Below are 19,293 nucleotides of genomic sequence, written 5' to 3'. Positions count from 1 at the left end.
TCAGAACATGGTGGGAATGGATATAAAGTGAAAATGAAGTACACATACGGCTTGTTTGTGAGCTGTCATCAGTTCAGCTGCTCCTGGGAGGGGTGGGAACATTGGGCAAAGAAGCATAGGGCTGTTTTTGTGCTGTGCGGATGGTCCCACAGCAGTTCAGTGCCATTGAACAACTCCCCTCCCCAAACCCACACAATCATCACCTTAAATCTCACTGGGATAAAGGCTGTTTCAGAAATGCTGCCATATGGCTGCAGAGCTCTGGTGTGCCTGTGGGAGCTGTCTCCAGGCCCACTGCCCATTGGCACTGGGGGGAGCACTTATGGGGACACCCCAGGCACAGGCTCTGAGAACTGTTGTCCCCTGGAGCAGCTCTGGTGATCAGTCAGGTATGAATTCTCGCTGTTTGCCTGTTTCTATAAGGTTTGTAGGAAGCTGGTTCTCTTAGAGAAGCTCTTCCATTGGTGTGTGGGGCTGGAGTCAGCCAAAAGGCTCAAGGCGTTGCATGTGCACAGGTCTTGCCCCAGGTTTCTTATGAAACCAGAGGAGAACTTTCTGTGAGCTTTGCTAGAGTGTAGTTGGATTGGCCTGGGCAGCCACAGAGGTTTCCTCAGATGCTCACAGTGTTGAGAAGAAAAAGCTCTTATGCTTATCCCAAACCTGCCCCATGGCAGCTGTGCCAGAGCACCAAGGTTTTGAGATGGGTGTGAAACAGGCCAGGGATGAAATGATGCTTGAAAATACAGCAGTCCTGCCAGGCAATTCCAGGTGTGCCTGGGGTTTCTGTGGTTACTGGTGATTTTGTGCCCAGATCCACAGCGTGTTGAAGGCAGCAAGTGCCTGACCTAGTTCAGCGGTGTGGGAAGAGGCAGCGCTGGGAAGCTCCTGCCAGGCACATGGAAAATATGTCTGCGCTGCAATGCTGTGCCGAGCTCACCCGGGGTCCCAGACGCTCTGCTGCAGAACATGCTTGGCAGCACACTGTGTTAAACAAACAACTGCCCGTCCACAATGAAACGGAGCAGCCCTGAGACTCCATTCTCAGTTCATTTTGTTTCAGATAGACAGTGGACCGTGTCCCTTCTGTGCTGCTTTTTAGCAACAGCCTCCCTGCCGTGACTAACATGGTTTTTACCAGTGAGCATGGGGAAGGCGGCTCAATGCCGCAGTGCAGGAGCTGGCTCGGGCTGATCTCACCTTGCATGTCCACAGGGGCCTGTCATCGGACGGGGTGGTGGGTCCCCACTGCTGGGGCCTGTTGTGGTGCTCCCTTCTCAGCAGTGAAGCCATCCTGCCTGTGCTGCTGTTTGTTGTCCCCACACCAGCCTCACCTGGACTGGGCGAAGATCCTGTGCCCCTGCCTATGCCTCTGGCACAACACACTCTGGTGTGCTCATCTTGTTGTTCATGTGGCGAGGGGAAGGTGAATCATCCAGCACCTACAGAGTAAAAAGTGTAGTTTTAGCTGTGTTATCACCTGAACACGTGCTTGGGGTAAGAAACGTGCGTGCCCAAAGGTGGGTAACCACATTCCAGCGAGGAAGGATCTTCCCTTGTTTGCTTTCTGAGTGCTGATGTGTCTCACCATTACAGATACTGACCTTGCCGCAACGACTGTAACCAAATAAAATGACTCAGCAAATGCCAATCTAACTGCAGTTCACCCAGGAGTTGGAGACAGCCTGAAATAACAGCCTCCCCATTGCACTGGGCAATGGCAATGGAGTGTCTCTCTCTTCAAAGATGAGTGTAGGTGCTTTGGGTGGGTGTTTTTCAGGTCCTAATGGGAGGGGAAAAGCATTTTTCTGCCCCACAGGCCGCCTGGTTTAGTGTGGAATGGTGATTTGAGTGATTTTTATTGCCCTGCCTAAAAGGAGTTTGAAGTCTGTGAGCAGTCTTCAGAGAGTGATTGTCCCTCTCCAAAAGCCCCCATAAAAACAAATCAAATCTCTGTTTAAACCTAAAGGATGCCCTTGAGACCATTAGCTCTGCTTAGGCACTGCAGTCCTAACCCATTAAGATAAAAATAAATAGAGCTTATTTTAGGAAGAGGGAAGTGGGAACCAGCCCAAGCAGGAGTGAGCCACAGCAGGCGCAGTGCAGATGTGTTAGGGTTGGGTTTTTCTTTTGTCTCCTGCACCTTCAACTTCAAAGTGAAACTCAGCAATCTTTTTAATTTGCCACAATTGGCTCCTGCCTTAGTATCTAACAACATAGTTGGACAAGAAAAGATTCTTCTGGAAATGCCACGTATTTCCCAAATACAGATTAGTCTGTAGCAGCAATCCCAGTACCTGGGGACATGGGCAGCATTTGCCCAAGCCGGGACAGCCAGTGACAAATACCACTTACCCATGTCACGGTACAGTGCCTCTGACCTTCAGGGCAAAGCAGCACGTCCCAGAGATGAATGAACGATTACTCGTGTTGCATGCAAGCAGCGACAGTCTGTGCAGAAAGTAATAGCTACAGAGAAAATCCCTGTTCCTGCTGCTGCTTCCCAAGCAGACAATTTTGCTTTAGAGCTGGCTTTTCTGTTCTCAGAAAACTGACAACAGGCTAAAAATTAAGTCTTTCAGCCACTCCTCAAGTATTGAGAAAACATGAGTGTATCAGCAGAATATACTGCAGGGCTGTGCTGCCTCCTGGGTGTTAAAACCCCCAGTGCTTTTGCTTCTGCACATGCCAAAGCACAAAGGGGCAGCTGAGGAAACCCAGGAGCCAGCTGAAGGCATCATTTTCCTCCCTCAGCTTGGGTCTCATGCAGCCCAAGGGCTGATGGCATCATCTCTTCCCAGTGAGGATGTGCAAAACCCAGAGCAGTGCTCACATGAAGCACCTTCTCCACTCCTGCTGATCTAACAGCTGCCCTGTTAACAGGGTGCTGCAATGGGTGATGTCAACCCCAGCCTTTGTGCTCCAGTGTCTGCTCCCCAGTACACTGGTAGCACACGTTGTAGCAGCTTGTGGGTAAAAGCAGCAATGGGTTAAAACTCTGCTGTGAGGTGGTGCTGGAGCTCCAGGTCCAGCTTTATATAACAAATTGAGAACAAATGCATGTGCAAATGTGATAAGGCTGAAAATGCATCTGAAAACAAGTCCCACTCACAGGAGAGGTGATGGGAGATGACAGAGCGATGCGCATAGGACCGTGCTTAGATCCACATGCCATGCAGATGAGTGGCTGGGTGGAGGCTGATTCTGAAATGCTTTGGAATTACTTTTAAGACTTTGTAGGCTGGAAATTCTGGGTTTGTGAACCTGTCTGCTCAGCAAGGTTTTCTTAGGCACAGTGAATTTCCCCTCTGTTCCACCGAGGTCTGAAATGTGCTAGTATCTTGCACAAAGCAAAAATTATCTCTGTTACTGACCTTGGTTGGGTCATCTAAGAGATGTGAACAAATCTGTTTCATGTAAAATAACTAGTCTGAGTTAGAATGATATTTCTGTCTATTTCTTTGTTACATTTGATGAAAGGGGACTGCTAACAGAGCAATGGGGAGTTGCCTGCATGTAGTTCAGACCAGTGTTTTGGCCTGTATGGAATAACTCAAGTTATACCCAGAAGTGACAGGGAAAACTGCAGTTACTAGGTTGTAGTAGGCACTAGAGGGCACAGAAAATTGTCTGTTTTGCTGTTTCTTTATCCTAAAAGTTGAGCTCCATTTCATCCTTAATGAATTGCTATCATTCCTGCTTTTTTTCTGGTCCCTCAGCAGCCTAAACCAATTACATTCACATAGAACAGTGCATCTCTAACTCTCTCAGGAAAGCCGTAAGTATCCACTTACAAATGAAGGTGGAGACTGTAAAAGAGCTACCTTCTGGCACGCCTTGAAAGGCAACGCAGACTGCTAAAGTTTCCAACAAAAAATAAAGGAGAACACTTTAATCTGCATGTTTTAAACATGCAGACATCTACACATCAGCTAGCTGGCTCAGTGTGCAGCCTGAGCATGCCTCAGACACCCAGAACTCAACAGGATGAAAAATGAGGCAGTCAAAGCACTTGTTGAAAACGGAGTTGAGGAAATAATGTCTGAGCTTTGCCAAGGGCCAGATTCAGAGAAAGCTGCTGGCTCTGTTCTGTACCACGATTTGAGGATTTGACTGGTCTGTGTTACCAGGCTAAGGTGTTTCCTGTCACCTCGCCTCCTTGTGCATGCGAAACCAGTTCTCACTTCAGCTACCTCTGCTAGAGTATGCTTGTTTTCACTGTATGTTCAGTTTTGCCCAAGCTAGCCTACAAACTCGTTTCACATTTATTTTAGAAAGGAAAGAATTCTTCTTGTGCAATAGGGAATATGCAGTCATATTGCATGCCAAATTCGAGGGGAAGCAGATGGAGGAAAATTAATCCTCATGATCAGATCCACAGTGTTCTTTAACATTTAACCTTTATGATATAAATAAGACAACATGTTTTAAGTTTTGTCCTTTAACCGTTGAATCTGATCCAGACGAGATCTACTCTGCATCATTCACAAGCTCAAGGAACTGTATTTTGTATAAGATTCCGCTGATTGTTTTACCCCCCAGAGCTGCCTTTCTGCTTCTCCAGAGGAAACTGGTCCATCTTCCCCATCGTCTCTCTCCCTTGACAGGGCAAGACAGGGCATGCCCCGAAGTCAGTTACAGTCATGTCTTTGGGTACTGAAAAGCAAAATCCATGCGCACAAGTGTATGCTCAGGATGGAATTCAGGATGTTTATTGGTAATAAACAGATCTCCCTATAGTACTGAACATGTTATATTGACTTCCATGTGAACCTTTAATTCTTTCCCCATTTTTCTCTTGAACATAAGAAAAATACTCACTAAACAAGCATCTAAACCCAAATTTTACAGGCTGTCTAGATCAGTGAATTATTGGTTCTGCATTCTAAATTGCTCTTTTCAGGGTTATTTCTGAATTGCCTCCTACATAATCAAGTCTCCAGCTACTTTTAGAAAGCCATCTTCATAACTCAAGGAACTGCTATCATGGACTCTTCTGTTACCTCATCTTCCCAATTGCCTTGGCACTGACCAAGACAACAGCAGTTGGTATCTCTGCAGCTGGACTTCAGATGTTACAGCTCCGAGAAGAGTAACAGTCTGCTGTTCAAATCAGCTAATTCAGAAAAATCCTAGGACAGTTTGCATTCAGGTGGTACCAGAGGATCTCTGGAACACAGTAAATAACCTAAAACATTGATTGCCAATGACAGTATTGCAAATAGTTTTAATACAGAACTACACTGCAGCCTAATGCAGGATTTCCATTGTTAGCTATGTATGCTAACTTAATACGTTCAAACCCTCAAGGCACCTGTGAAATCACACACACACACACACACACCACTTAAAATGTATGTTTATTGCATGTAATGACTTGTGGAAAAGACCAGTTTTTCCTTCAATTATCGATAACATAGAGAGGTCAAGACATGAGCCAATATGGAAACTCAGAACATGAGTCACTAGCATAGCAGAAGGAAAACTCTACCCCTAATATCTTCCCCCCTCTGATTGTCTAAATCCACATTGTTTGTGAAAATGTAAAAGCAATTTCTGCAAAAGCTTATTTCTCCTCTCTGAAGTTTTTCTTTCCTGGTACTTGATCTTCGATCTCACTACTTGGGTTTATTTTTTTGCACATGCAGAATCAAGTTTTAAAAATAAATGCCCACAGTCAGATGTTTAAGTCTTACAAAATAAAAGTCTGCATCCAGAACTAGTACTTCTGTAACAAAAATAAAGGGGAAGCAGACTTGGAGAAAACCTAATAAAAAAAGGAAAGCAGCTTTACAGGTATAACATGTTACAGCTTTAACACTGTTCCACCTGCTGCCAGGAATTTTAACTTCTTCCTTGTTTACAAAGTGGACATTGGAATCAGGTTCTTCATTTTAAGAAGAAAAGCCAGGATTACAGCATCCTCAGCCCCACCATTAATATAACCACATTAAATGTGGTTATAAAAGCCATGTTTAATAAGACAGTTTAAACCATAACACAAATAATTTGTAAGCCTTCCAACTCTAAAGTCATGCTGTTAAGTTCTTCACACTTCTCCAAGTTTTAATGGTTAAAGGAGAAAACTCACAGTTTAAGGACTAGTATTGCCAAACACAAAGCAGATGCTGCTTTACATTGTCAAGAGATATTAGAGCCTGACACTTGGTATTGCATCAACAGGATACTGGAAGTTATAAGGGCGAGATGAATACTGTTATCAAAAGAACTCAGATCTCTGTGACTGAAATTTGCATGTTAACATCTGCAGAAATGGTATTTAAAAGCTCTACAGTCAGCTTCTATCATTAAAAAGGCTGTACAGCATTTAAGATACTTGTATTAACAAAACCTGTACAAAGTTATCAAGTTTTACATTTCCAAAATACTTACTACAAAGTGCTTGAGAAAGAAACTATTTCTCCTTTTAAAGCCATGTGACAAGCAACTCCCCTTATAAAGAAGAGGATTCAGTAGCTGTTGTGTTTTTCTTTGCAACAATTTTTATTCTATATTAAGCAACGTAACAACCATTTCTTTTGAGCAGTTTTGCCAAATGTGTCATTACTTTATGCATATATTGGTTGGCCAAATGAACTCAGAATTGTAGCCAGGATCTGATCTTATCCAATAAAGAGAGAAAATATTTCTACTCTGTAATATCCTATATATATACATGTGTGTATGTATACATTTGTGACTGTATATGTATACATACACACACATATAATGTGACTATAAATATGTCTCCTGAAGTAATTGCTATGTCTATTGAACTTACTGGTATAGTATATCTACTTAAGTCTATTGGCAGAAATTTTCACCATCTTTTTTGGTGCCAAAAATGGTCTTTGCCATAGCAGGTTTCTATAGAACTGTAAACAACAATGAAAAAGAGTCTAGTGTATAGGAATGACTTCTGCCATGACTACTGTCCAAGAAAAGAGGCCATAGGATCATCAGGTCTCTGACGTTTCATTCTGTAAGCTTCCATTTCCTCTTCTGTTGGCTCCCTGCTGTCATAAATGCTGTTGTATGGTCTCTTCCTCTCATCTATCTGCATGATTTCTTTCACGTGAAGAAGACGAGCCTCTTCTGCGTTTAGTGCCTGAAATTAAAGAAAAAACCAAACCAAACCATCACAATGAAAGTTTATATTAGATTTCAGTATCAGAAGACGCAGCAGGCAGAATGGTGGGATAAGCAATGCACGTCTGTCCAATACACCTACAGCACACTTCACTTAATGCTCATTTTGTAGAGTTTAACATAAAATGATGGTAAAACGATATTTAACAAACAAGATACTTTCATCTCTTTCCAATTGCCAAAATCAAGTAAGAAACTCCTCAGCTCTACCTAAAATGTAATCATGACCCAGCAAGTACAAAAGCAGATAAGCAAGCATGCGATCTTAGGGGTTTGGGTATGTGTATTTTGGGGGGGGTGTGGGGTTTGTGGTGTTTTTTAAATGCTTTTTGAAATACATGTTATCCCATTCCTCAAACTACCACTCTTGCTCCGTCTAGCTATTTAAAAGAAATGGCATTTGTACAATGCTTTGATTAACCATAATTTCATATGGTTACATCATTTCACAGTCTGAATATCTAGAGGCTGTGCTCGTGGAAGGGCTGTTCAGCAGCAGTCAGCCTATAGCTTGGTGGATGGATTTATTGCATCAGCTGTGAGACTGGGGATGTCTAGGATAAAAAGTGCTAAGTTAAGCTTTGACAGTGCTTTTGATCTCTCCATCTTTCTTCAATACACAAATCACTGTGTTCTGAAATGACTTTTATATATCTACAGCTGTGGTGCCTAGACAGGAAGTGTTCTAAATCATCTAAACTAAATCTTCCAAAACTAAACGTTTATTGCATACTTGCCCAAGAAACAGGGAATATACTTTAGGGCATCTAACAGCATTTTAAATTTGCTTTAGCTCAAAATTAGCATTAAAGAACATCCCACAGAATGCCACAGGAACTGCATAGCAGGCTTCATAAAACTGACGTTGTTGTAAAATATTTTTCAAGTTCTTTCTGCCACAAAACCGTTGAATATAATGCACCTTTTTAAGTTTTTCTTGCTTCTTTTTCTCTTCACCGTCACTATCTGAATTTGAGCTCTTCTTGTGCTTCTTCTTTTTCTTCTCTTTCTGTTTCTCTTGGTGGATCTGTAAAGTGGAAAACCACTCATTGTTAAGATTCAACTTGCAAACAGTAATGTTGAAGCCATTAAGTCCCACCAAGAGTCTACTGAAACTAAGGTCTCATATAGCATTAATGGAGATGTTAATGATCTATTAATGCAGTCTAATGATTTTCAGACTCATTATGACTTGCATCATTTTGTAGTTATATGTATCCTTCCATCTCTTAAAATGCTGAGGAAAAATATCTGCCTCCCTGAGAAAGGGAAACAACCTACCTCCATCAGTGTTTTGGGTTTTGTCATGTGTTCTTCCTCCTTGGGTTGCTCTTGCAGTAAGCTTGCTTCAGCATTCTATACAACAGACAAGAGAAAGGATAGCCACTTACTAAGCATACTTGAAAGGGGAAGGACAAAAACCCCCCCAAACCAAACAAATACCCCAACCTCCTCCGAAAAGTCTAAAACTTAGATAGGAAGATTAACGATTTTTAGCTCTTCTCAAGCGACTAAGACAATACTTACAGCAATTTCTTTCCCAGCTTCTCCTGTACAGTATGAGTACTTGACAAATGAGTGGCAGCATTTGTAACCCCACTTGCCTTCTTTCCAGTATGAACCCCAAATGCTCTGAAAGAGGAGACACAAACATCCAGTGATACTCCCGTAAGAAGAGAGCTGCAATCTATTCCTGAGGTTATATCCTGGTAAGTAAACTATTTGAACAATCCAGAAAGGAAATTTATGGGAAATACTTCATAATTTTGCATTAGCTACACAGGTATATTTTCAAACAAGAGAAAAACAACAGGATGTTGTCAACTCATATTCAAAGTCAAACCGAGTAACTTCCCCTTTAGCTTAAGATTGCCATTGTAACTCAAATTTGCATTGCAACCATGGCAATTGGAAGTTTCTCCTTGGTAGAAAAGGAAAGTGTCAAATTTGAGACAGAGGAAGAATTTATTTAGTGTATTAATTATGTTGTACTGTATCCCACCGTACTTCATACCCTTCCAGTGGGAGGGAATCTGACTTTTTTATAATCTTAACATATGCTTACTGTATGGTTGTTGATCTTTACATCCTCTTCATATTTAGAGCAAGCAACAGCTTTCTCTCGTCCTTTGATGACTGTTCCATGCCTAGAGTACTCCACATAATCTTCTGTTTGAGCTAACAGCAGTTCAGCTGGTGGGGCATCCAAATGTTCTTGTCCTCCATACTAAAATGCAAAGAGAAATAACAGTTTGGAAAAAAAGCCCACCTTTTAGGCAATTAAGAATTACATTTTAAAAAGCATCTCTTTCAAAAGGCAGTGAAAGTGACACAAAGTGGACAGAGACAATTTAATCTTTAGGGAATAGTTAAGAGTGAAATACATCTCCTCCTATGGCCATTGTGGTGTTTTGGTTTGGTTTTGTTTGTTTTTCCTGGAGAATTAAAGCAGTGAATTCCTCACACAAAGCAGGAAATCTTTTAGATCAAACTAGAAGGCTCTGGTACAACCAAAGCAGTACTTTCTGTCCCACTCCTGACAAGCTGAGGATCTAAATGGATTATTTAGTTGCCAGCTGCCCAAGAAGCCAGCTGCAAAACATAAAACAAATATTTGTCTAGAAGACTGCACTCAAAACTCTAGTCTGAAAATTCTACTTTTCACATTTAAGAGAAAAGGAATGGTTTAAAATAATTCTGGGAGATCGTTACTTGGGTATTTTACAAAAGACACCATCTTTAAACTGAAAAAAAAAATAAAAATCAACCACTTGTATTATTAAAAAAAAAAAAATCCAAATTCCCACTCCTCCTACATACTGCTGTCAGATTTTTGACTGGAGAAATTCTAACAGTTAATGGAAGAGCTCCCAATAATCCAAAGAAATATAAGCAGATCTTCAAAGTTTCCTATATTAAATAATAAAATTAATCTAATTGACGAGATAGTGTGTTTAAATACAGAAATCTTTTTTATGAATCCAAGCTGCTGAGAACAGCTAATGCTGGTACATTAGTAATTTTATTTGTTTGCCAAGACCCAGGCTTCAAACTCAACAGAATTCTTATTAAATAAGATTGAATGTCTGTTACCTTCTCTAGGATGCTTTCTTTCTGCTGTGCCTTGAAATCTTCTTTTTTCACTTTGAAGGATTTATAAAGTAGCTCTAATTTTGTAGGGTCTGCTTGCAGATGAACTTCAGAGCCTTTGTCATAAGCCTCCCAAGCAAACACTGTGTACACAAGAGGTTTCACTTAATATTTATTCTAAAACTGACACATGCATTCAAATTATGATCATCTTTAACTCTGTAATTTGAAAGAAAGCCTCAATCTAAAGAGATTTATTTCTCTTTTTCACGAATGAAGCACTCTTTAAGTATTTAAATCAATTTCCTTACAAAGACCTCAAAACCTACTTACACTGAGTCTGTGCCATTGAAATGGTATCTCCAGTGTAGCGAACAAAGTTATCACCTGCGTAACCAACTCTGCAGAAAAGAACAACAGGATTTTTAGCATTCAAGAAACATGATTTCCTTTTAAATGCAACCATAGAACACCAACAGGAAAGTAAAAATTCTCCTTTGTGCCCTGAGAGTTAAGAATGGAGGAAGAGGAAGCATTCAATTCAATGAATGAAATTAAGGTCTAGGCTCCCCAGTCATGCAAGTATTAGATAGCAACTCAGAATACTTGATGCCTATGTTTACCTGGAATTATCTTATGACAGAGACCTGGAACTGCGTCTGGGATACCAAACACCGTAAGTCAAACTTGGATCTAATTGCACAATAAATATGCATAAATGGTATGTGATATTCTAGCACAGTGATTCTCACTTTTGAATTTGTGAATCTCTCCTCCCACCCAGACCCAGTGTATGGCTCTACCATTCTCAGTTATCTGAGAATCTCTTTTGCACCCTTCAAAGAGATTCAATGACTGCATAAAACATGTTGAAATTCAATGTTAACAATCCAACTTCTTATTCTTTTCACATCCCCAAAGCCACTCTGAAAAATTTAGTCTGTGGCGGAAACACAGATTCAGCAAAGGTCAAATTATGATTCTGGAGAGAAGTGAAAGCATCTGCATCTAAAACCAGAACTGGCTGGCATGATTCTAGCTGGGGGCAAGGAGAGGTGGAAAGAGCATTATTTGCCAGCATTCAATCACTGCCATCTTGTTCCAGGCAGAGAGCTAATCCAATTACTGTACTCTGAATAAATGTTTCTACTCCAGGCCTGTCTGCTCTGCAAGGCTACAGCACTACACAGGTCAATGCTGGGTCACAGCTCAAGTACTCAACTTGAGTTTTAAGTGAGACAGTCTTATGTGCAGCCAAAAGCCAGCCTATGGTATTCTTTAGTTATCTATCTAGACAATGCCAAAGCTTTCGGACTTTTTTTATGTAGACTCTGTTAACATATGAGGAGCTCTTGCTCCTAATTCAAGTATTCACTTGGGTACTACCAGTATTCCATGCTAGTCTCCACTGCTGAATGCTTTCCAACAAACAAGGGACAAAGTTTAAGATTTGGTTACTGAAGTACTTTACATAAACATCATTACTGTTTACAGGTATAACCTGTATATACAGCAGTATTCTAATTCTTGTGCAGATCGTTAAACTAAATGGTGGTCCACATATCCCTGAACATTAAGGGCCAGTATTACTAAAATACCACTTTTACATATTAAAACAAAAAGTGCTGCTAAATATTTTTCCTGTATTTACTACTACTTCTATCCATAACTGACTAGAGATTCATTAGTACACAACATACAGATAAGAGAAAATACAAAACTATTAATCTTATTTTGAGCAGTTTTGTTGGATACAGAAACATGATCCTGTTTTAACTTACTCGTCTGGATTCTTGCCTGTATTGGCATATGGGTTCTCCCTCATTGCTCTTGTTTTGGGATCATAGTAAGCAGAGTTTGGATCCAGATTCCTCAAGTACTAGGGAAAGAAAACAACATACAAGATATTTAATGTTTATGATTTAAAAAAGACTGAAGTTACTCCTGTATCACCCAGCCCAGACATTTAAGAAGCTGGATCTATGTAGAAGGTTAACCTTGACAAAGTCATAAAATGAGCAGAAATAGAACAACCCTGAAACTCCATGCCCCAGGACCCATACATAAACTCATTAACCTTTGAGTATACAATTTTTTGGAAACTAACTCTCATGAATACAAAAGAACATCCATAATGAATTCTTAACTTACTTTAGCAATATCTTCCCGAATACGTAAATTTCTAACTGTGATACGTCTTTTTGAGTCAAAGTTCTGTCCAGGCATATCAATGTCATCTGCATATTTATCTTCATCCTCATCTTCACTGTTATGATCTCTTTCCTGAGGAGAGATGGGAAACTTCTAAATAAAAGAGGACATTTACACTAGAGACATGTATGAGAGACTGATTTTAGTGGTTTCATTAAAACTTCCGTAACCCATGTAGTTAAAAACTAGCATCATTTACCTGAGCTTAAGTGTGCTATCATACTAATCTAGCATTCAACAGTTCTCAGAAATACAAGGATTTCCACTTCCTCATATGAAAACAGTTACAAAACCAGAACTGTGATTATATTAAGAATACAGTTATCTTGGGACAAACTGTATTACTAAACTAGTTATTTGCATGCATGTCCAAGGTTTGACAACACACAGGAATTAAACCCCAAAACCCTTCTGTGAAATCCAGTTATCTCTGCAGGAAAGAACAGGCAGCCAGTGGCATGAACCCAGCATTCAAACCTTTATGCAACCCTTGTTTCACTGTTGCACTAACTACAGGCCCTTTTTTCTGCCCGTGGCGTGATGCAGTGAGTAGTGATCTTACTGTCTGTGAATTTGGTTCCTCTTCTCCCCACTGCTGTCTTGGGGAGTTCTGCAGCAAACAAAGAGCACATCATCAGAGAAGACGATATAGTGGAAAAAGGAAAGATAGCAGGGATATAAAGAGCAATCAAAGCAGAGCTTGATGATGGATGCAAAATACAATTTACACGTGGCAAAGACTGCAACATCATGTTCTAGGAAAGAGCTTGTAAGTGTCTCTGTTACAGATGTATGTTGGAGACCTTCTCACTGTATTCCAAACAATTTTCCAAGTCTTTGTAAAACCGGCAAATTCTAGAAGTGTCACTGTTTGTTAGAGCTTGCTATGCCTTTGACCACTAATAGTTTACACTTTCATATCATGCAAATATAACCAAGATTCAACTCTGAAAGCTTAATCAATATTTATGCTTAATGAGGATTGACAGAATTTCAGAAGCCATGATTTAATCTGGAGAAACAGAGCTAGACTTTATTTTTCAACCTGCTTAGCCTCTAACTTGAGAATACTTGCAGCATTAAAAATGGAAATAAGAAGACTGACCAGCAAATTGGCTATACAAAACAGTCTTGGTCTTGTCAGAGATAGTTCTTACGTTTCAAACACACTTCCCTTCTTACAGCTTCATTTTGTAAGGAATATGGAAGCCAACAATGTTTGCCTTGTGGTAAAAACAGGCACCAAAAAGAGAAAGAATATTTTTCTAACGGGAAGGCCAGAACGCTGTCGTTTGTGCTGGGCTGGAGATTAAGTTCACTCTGCCATCTACTGACAAAATGTGAAGTGACAACCTCTGGAAAACGCAGGCCCAACGGTATGTCGTCTTTCTTGTGCTTGTTTTCTTTCTTACAGTATTAATTAAAAAAACCCTAGTTCCGACCAGTAGCAGTCTCTACTTTCCCCCCATTTTATAAACTTAGAATATTACCGGAAATTACTTTTTAAAAATAGAATTTTATATCAAAGATTATCAAAAGCACTGCCTATAATCTCAGAGGAGTTTGTAGAAGTTAGCAGAAGATGGGAACTCTGCAGTTATAAACTAGAGGGAATGACACTGCAAATAAGTCATAGCAACGACTGGAGGAAGAAACAAGTTTGGGTTAACATAAAGAAAATACCTTCCTATTCTAATTTATACCAATCATTACAAAAACAATCCACAGTCATGTAATGGTCATTACCTTAACATTAGTCAGATGTAACCTTTCAGTATATGAACAAAATTCCATATAAAACAAGCTTTTTTGACCCAAAATTCCATGTCATTAATGTTAGCAATAATAATCATATAGAATCTTTGCCCGTAGGAGGAAAACAGTCAACTTTCACTTGAAAGAAGATACTTCAAATTCTTGAATGTGACACACAATGTGCTGGTGCTAGGGAAGTATTTAAATTATTGAAGGGTATAAAAAAACCCCAACAATAGCAGGCCCTGCATAGAGAGGAAAAGCATCAAAGAGCAGAAGGAACCTGATTCAGGCTTATTATTAGGAGTTAGTTTACTTACCACTTGCTCCAGCTTCCCTGATGCTAACTCTTCCTGAAGCTTCTGGGCTTTCAGTGTACGTTTGGCCTGTGTATCATGAAACACATTTGTTTTAATGTTCCTTCTTAACAGCAAGTGTGCAGTAATATTTATTTATCACAACCAACTCCTCTGACTGCTGTCATTAAAATGTGCTAATTATTACCAAATATGGGGGCTTAACTGTCTTGGTGCTTGTAAAAAATCAGCAGCCTACAACTTGTCCCCTCTAACTCCTGAGCTTTACCACACTGTTTTCTGAGGCTCAAGGAGAGGAAATGACGTACACTAACTATTTTACTACTTTGTATTATACTGTTAAAAGTTTACCAGATTTATGCAGTTCTACCATTAATACATTCATCCTACTTTAAGAACTAGAGAGCTTATTTCAGTTGTGTTTAAAAACAAATCTGTTTTACTATTGTGTCCTCAATAGACTAGTTAGAAACTTCAGTGCTTAAGGTACTTTGTGACTGATGCTGCATTTATGGTTCATGCAAGAGAGGCCACTAAAGTCTAGCACCTGAAGTGGGATTTCAAAGTACCTCTGGAGACTGCCAAGGACAGTCTAGGCAGGTTTTGGTTACCTCCAAAAATGGAGACTGTCCAGCCCCACTGGGCAAGCTGTTCCCCTGTTTGATCACCCTTACTGTAGAATATTTTTTTCTTATCATTAAACAGAATTTCTTGTATTTCAGTTTTTGCCCACTGCTTCTTGTCCTGTCATTAGATACTACTCATAAGAGTCCAGTTCTGCCTTTAAACATTCCCATCAAACATTTACACACACTGATTAGATTACTTTTAGCACTAGCTTTCCTATGTACTATAGGAAAATACTGAGGACCAGGCATCGAAGGGAGTTACTTAGGCACCTAAATATCTTCTGGTACAGGTAGCTGACATCTAGCTAAGGTAGTGAACTCTTTTTTCAGCTTTTCTTAGAAGTTACTTAGTGTTCACATACATTTGGTGCATACACATAGGAAGTTATCTGCAACAGCAGGATGCCAGCCTGCAAAGAGCTGTGTACAAATATACTACTCCTCCATCATGGTAACAAAAAGGATTCATTAATAAAAAAAAATGAACGAGGTTACAAAATAGGTATTGTTGGCTCTAAAACAACTAGATAATAAATTCCTTTCTTGCATATGATTCAATCTGCATCTTGAGTAATAAATTCTAAGGTTTGCCTATTAAAAGGTAAGCAATGTGGAGAGACTATTTATTGTACAGATCCATACTCAGTTGCCAGTTCTGATCTCAATTTTCAGTTTATGTGAAGTCTGCTACCAACCATAGTATTCATCTCACTTTTTCATTATCAATACAGCACAAGGTCTAATATTAAAACTGCACATAAAAAACATGCCTCTTCCCAGCGAAACCAAACACTAAACTTTTCCTGAATGAAACGTAACAGCTACATACCAAATCAACCTTGGCATATTCCTCTACAATCTTCATATGCTCTTCTGGGTTATAGCCATTCCAACGGTCTCGCTTTCCATCATAATCAAATGTCAGCTGAGGCTGCACGTGTTCATCTGGTGCGATATTCATGCCTGTGTATCTTGCTCCAATTCTCCTGGGTCTCTGAAAGTTAAAAAACAATAGATGGATCAGTCCATTAGACTAAAATGTTACTCAGATACCCGTTTAAAAATAGTATCGAGATCCTCTAGAGCCACTTAAATTCAGCACTATAAGCCTGTGAATTGTACACAAATGCAAGTAATTAATTTCTGTATTTTAAAGCAGCACAACTGATTCCAAACTCCATCAATTTTGAACTGTATTTTCCACAGTTAAGAATGAAATTGAAACACCAATTTCTGGGTGTGGCTTCTAATTGACATGGAACAGAAAGACAGCACTTGGGTTAAAGCAAATTATTATGAAGAACTAAAAAGTTTTCACCTATTATTGCAGTACTGATCACAAACAGAATTGATGAGCAACAACCTGAACAGTAACATTTCTTCCCTTTATTTTTCCTACATAATAATTTCTTCAGAAATTTCCAAGCCACCTTTCAATACCTGTTTTTCCAAATAGCTTCCTCAAAACCAGAAATTTCTCTTTTATCTATAGCTGCCTATTTTTCACTAATATTAGAATGCACACTGTTTTCAAAACCATTAAAACATCAACAAAATGATTCTATGATTCTAAAAGTCGAGTTTACCTCCATGCAGTCCTTCTTACTGTGTGTCAATGCACCACAGTTCTCACAAGCTCCTTTACGGTATCTAGTTGCCACAGCATGCTGAACAACAAAGAAAGACACTGTTGTACAAACTTCTGGCAAGATTTATACACATGTTCCCAACACCCAATTCATTTTTTCAATAGAACTAAAGTGTGCATGATGTACCCAAGCCCAGAACATGTATTTTGATTATTATCAAACACTACCTTGTGTTTGATCAAATCAGACTTGCCTGCTGAATTAGAATCCCCAACTCCTGTCTCCCTCAAAAACACGTTCCCAGAAATCATATCCTCTTGGAATCAACCCAAATCTTTATTTTATGACAAAAAAAATTGTGCATACCTCTTTAACTCCTCGTTTGTACCATTCTCCAGAGGTGCTATACTTTTTCTGCTTCTCTGGCTGTGGTCTCTGATGCTTTAGTGTAGGTCTTTTAGAAGGATCTATGTACCATGGTACTGAGGATATGTACTGAGGAATATGAGGATTGATATCCCTGTAAAAGATGTGTAATAAATACATGGAATAGGAAAAGAACCCCCACAACAACTTAGCCTAACATATAACTCTCACATTAAAGTTCAGTGCTTTACAAGTGATAATAAAATAATGAAGTTGTTATAACACATTGCAAATTTAACTAGATGAACACAGGTTCACGTTGCGATGCTGCTAATTCCTGACTCCAAATCAAACGCTTCATTTTGTGCAATGTTACTGAGCACAAAACCAGTAACACTGCTCTTCTCAAAAGCAACAAGCCTCATAGAAGCAAGAGACAGCGAACTGATAACGTACACTGTGAAGTTCCCCAGTACCATGTTTTGGTCACTTTTAGACCACCACTTACAAGTAGCCACATAGATGGAACTTTTAGCAGCACTATCAATAGATTATGGTCAATAAACATTGAACCTACATTTTTTTGTGGGGAAAATATGTTTCTAGGGATTACTGGAATGTTAAAGCAAATTAACAGTCCCAACTATTTATTACTACAATGACCCATGTATCACCCTCATGATTATTCTGTAATCACTTCAGGGATAAAAGGCATTTTTAACCAGTACCTTTACAACAACCACAGCTTTAATTAAACTTACTTTCCTTCTTCATCCACCTCAGCAGGCGCATTTCCTAGTTTTCTCTGTTCTTCCAATTCCTTTTTTTTCCTCCAGTCTTCTCTTGTCATCTTCTTTGGTTCCTCCAGGCCCACATCATTCGATCCTCCTGAAGGAGCAGCATTCACTACTGTTCCTGATGACATACTGTTTTTTCTCTTTCTTTTCCTGTTATGAGAAAATAGAAGTCTCACAGATCAGCAGTATATGACAGCACAATTCATCATGGTTTTGCATCGAGTGAAACCAGTAACACTGTAAAATGCACTCAAAAATAAGCACCGGTGCTGAAAAAAACTCTTACTATTAATTAACGTAATGTCTCCTTTGTTATGTTAATTAATCTATTATTTAGGGTCACTTGCTGGAGGTGCCTTACTGTCTGTGTTGTTCATCTACAGGAACACTACCAAGTCTTGTGTATTTTCCTGCCCATGGCAGGGGGTTGAAACTAGATGATCTTTAAGGGCCCTTCCAACCCAAACCATTCTATGATTCTAGGTCCCGCTCTCTGCCCAGCCGGACGCCAGGCGGGGACGCACAGCAGCAGCTCTGCACGCAGCGCAGGACACCACTATCGGCGCTCCAGCCCCCGCGGACCTGCACACGGACTCACCCGCCGCCGCCACCGCTGCTGTTCGGGTCAGCAGGGCCCTCGGACCGGCCGGGGTTGCCGGAAGGCCCTGACCCGCCCATGCAGCATGCGCGAACCCGAGCCTACGCGTACGCGAGTCGAGAGAGGCCTGCGAGGAAGCAGCACCCTAGCAGGGCCCGGGCCCGCAAGGATGCGGGCGCTTCCCCGGAGCCCCGAGCGGCCGCCCCGAGCGCCGGTCCCCGCCGCTGCCCGCGGCCCCTCTACCCCAGCCCCAGGCCCTTGTTTACCTGCCAGGCCGCACAGCCACCGGGCACGCACCACGGCTACGTCACAGGGAGCGACGGCACTGCCAAGGGCGGAGCCACGGCGTCACCGTAGCAACTTGCTCCGCCCCCGGAAAGCAGGGGGTGGAGCCACAGGGAGGGCAGGCGCGGCGGAAGCGTCACTGCTGAGCCAATCGCCTGCGGAGCGTTAGTCGAAGTAGCCAATGGGCGATGCGGAGCCAGTTTAAAAGGTGGCGGTTCGGCACTGCAGGACGCTACCGGCTTGTTGTCTGAGGAGCGTCTGTAGCTTGGTGTTCGTGTGAGCCGAGGCGGGTCTGTGCCGGTACTGCTGCGCTCGGGCCTGCCGGTGGTGCTTGAGGTGGGCCCTGGGCTGGGGGAGCGGAGGGTGGGTGGTGTTACCGCTTACAGCCGGAGTGCGGGAAGTGGCTTGAACTAAGGGGAGCGCTGAGGCCTGCGGCTGTAAGTCTTGCTCTGACTGTGCTTGAGCTCTTGACTTCAAGCTACACCAGCTAAAAGCAGCTTTTTCCTTCAG

General features: G+C 41.0%; 1 protein-coding gene across 2 annotated transcripts; it reads right to left on the bottom strand.

Annotated features, from left to right (window-relative positions):
* Positions 1–6,483: 6,483 nt before the first annotated feature.
* SLU7 (SLU7 homolog, splicing factor) lies at positions 6,484–18,846 on the bottom strand. Of its 2 annotated transcripts, XM_061456590.1 has the most exons (16): positions 18,765–18,846; positions 17,865–18,050; positions 17,104–17,257; positions 16,735–16,815; positions 15,978–16,142; positions 14,523–14,588; positions 13,010–13,057; positions 12,388–12,519; positions 12,018–12,115; positions 10,570–10,637; positions 10,240–10,379; positions 9,212–9,373; positions 8,674–8,778; positions 8,428–8,502; positions 8,069–8,173; positions 6,484–7,105 (listed from the first exon to the last, which is right to left on the bottom strand). In XM_061456590.1, exons 2-16 carry the CDS (start codon positions 18,026–18,028, stop codon positions 6,926–6,928), a joined length of 1,743 nt encoding a protein of 580 aa, XP_061312574.1. In that variant the 5' UTR covers positions 18,029–18,050; positions 18,765–18,846; the 3' UTR covers positions 6,484–6,925. The 2 variants fall into 2 exon arrangements, with proteins under 2 accessions (XP_061312574.1, XP_061312575.1); XM_061456591.1 differs by lacking the exon at positions 13,010–13,057.
* Positions 18,847–19,293: the final 447 nt, after the last annotated feature.

Source organism: Pezoporus flaviventris, unplaced genomic scaffold (assembly GCF_033815535.1).
Source record: "Pezoporus flaviventris isolate CSIRO_AGI_PZ_B2104156 unplaced genomic scaffold, CSIRO_AGI_Pfla_v1 ptg000023l, whole genome shotgun sequence".
In the NCBI taxonomy this organism is placed as follows: Eukaryota; Metazoa; Chordata; class Aves; order Psittaciformes; family Psittacidae; genus Pezoporus; species Pezoporus flaviventris.
Note: the sequence above shows the minus strand (reverse complement) of the source record. Positions and strands in the feature narration are given on the sequence as shown.

Excerpts from the sequence above, each read along its gene's own strand:
- SLU7 (XM_061456590.1), bottom strand. The coding sequence starts at position 18,028 with ATGTCATCAGGAACAGTAGTGAATGCTGCTCCTTCAGGAGGATCGAAT. Across the intron at positions 13,058-14,522 it reads CAGGGAAGCTGGAGCAAGTG|AACTCCCCAAGACAGCAGTG; the intron begins GTAAGTAAACTA and ends TGTTTGCTGCAG. Across the intron at positions 9,374-10,239 it reads AAGAAAGCATCCTAGAGAAG|TATGGAGGACAAGAACATTT; the intron begins GTAACAGACATT and ends TTTGCATTTTAG.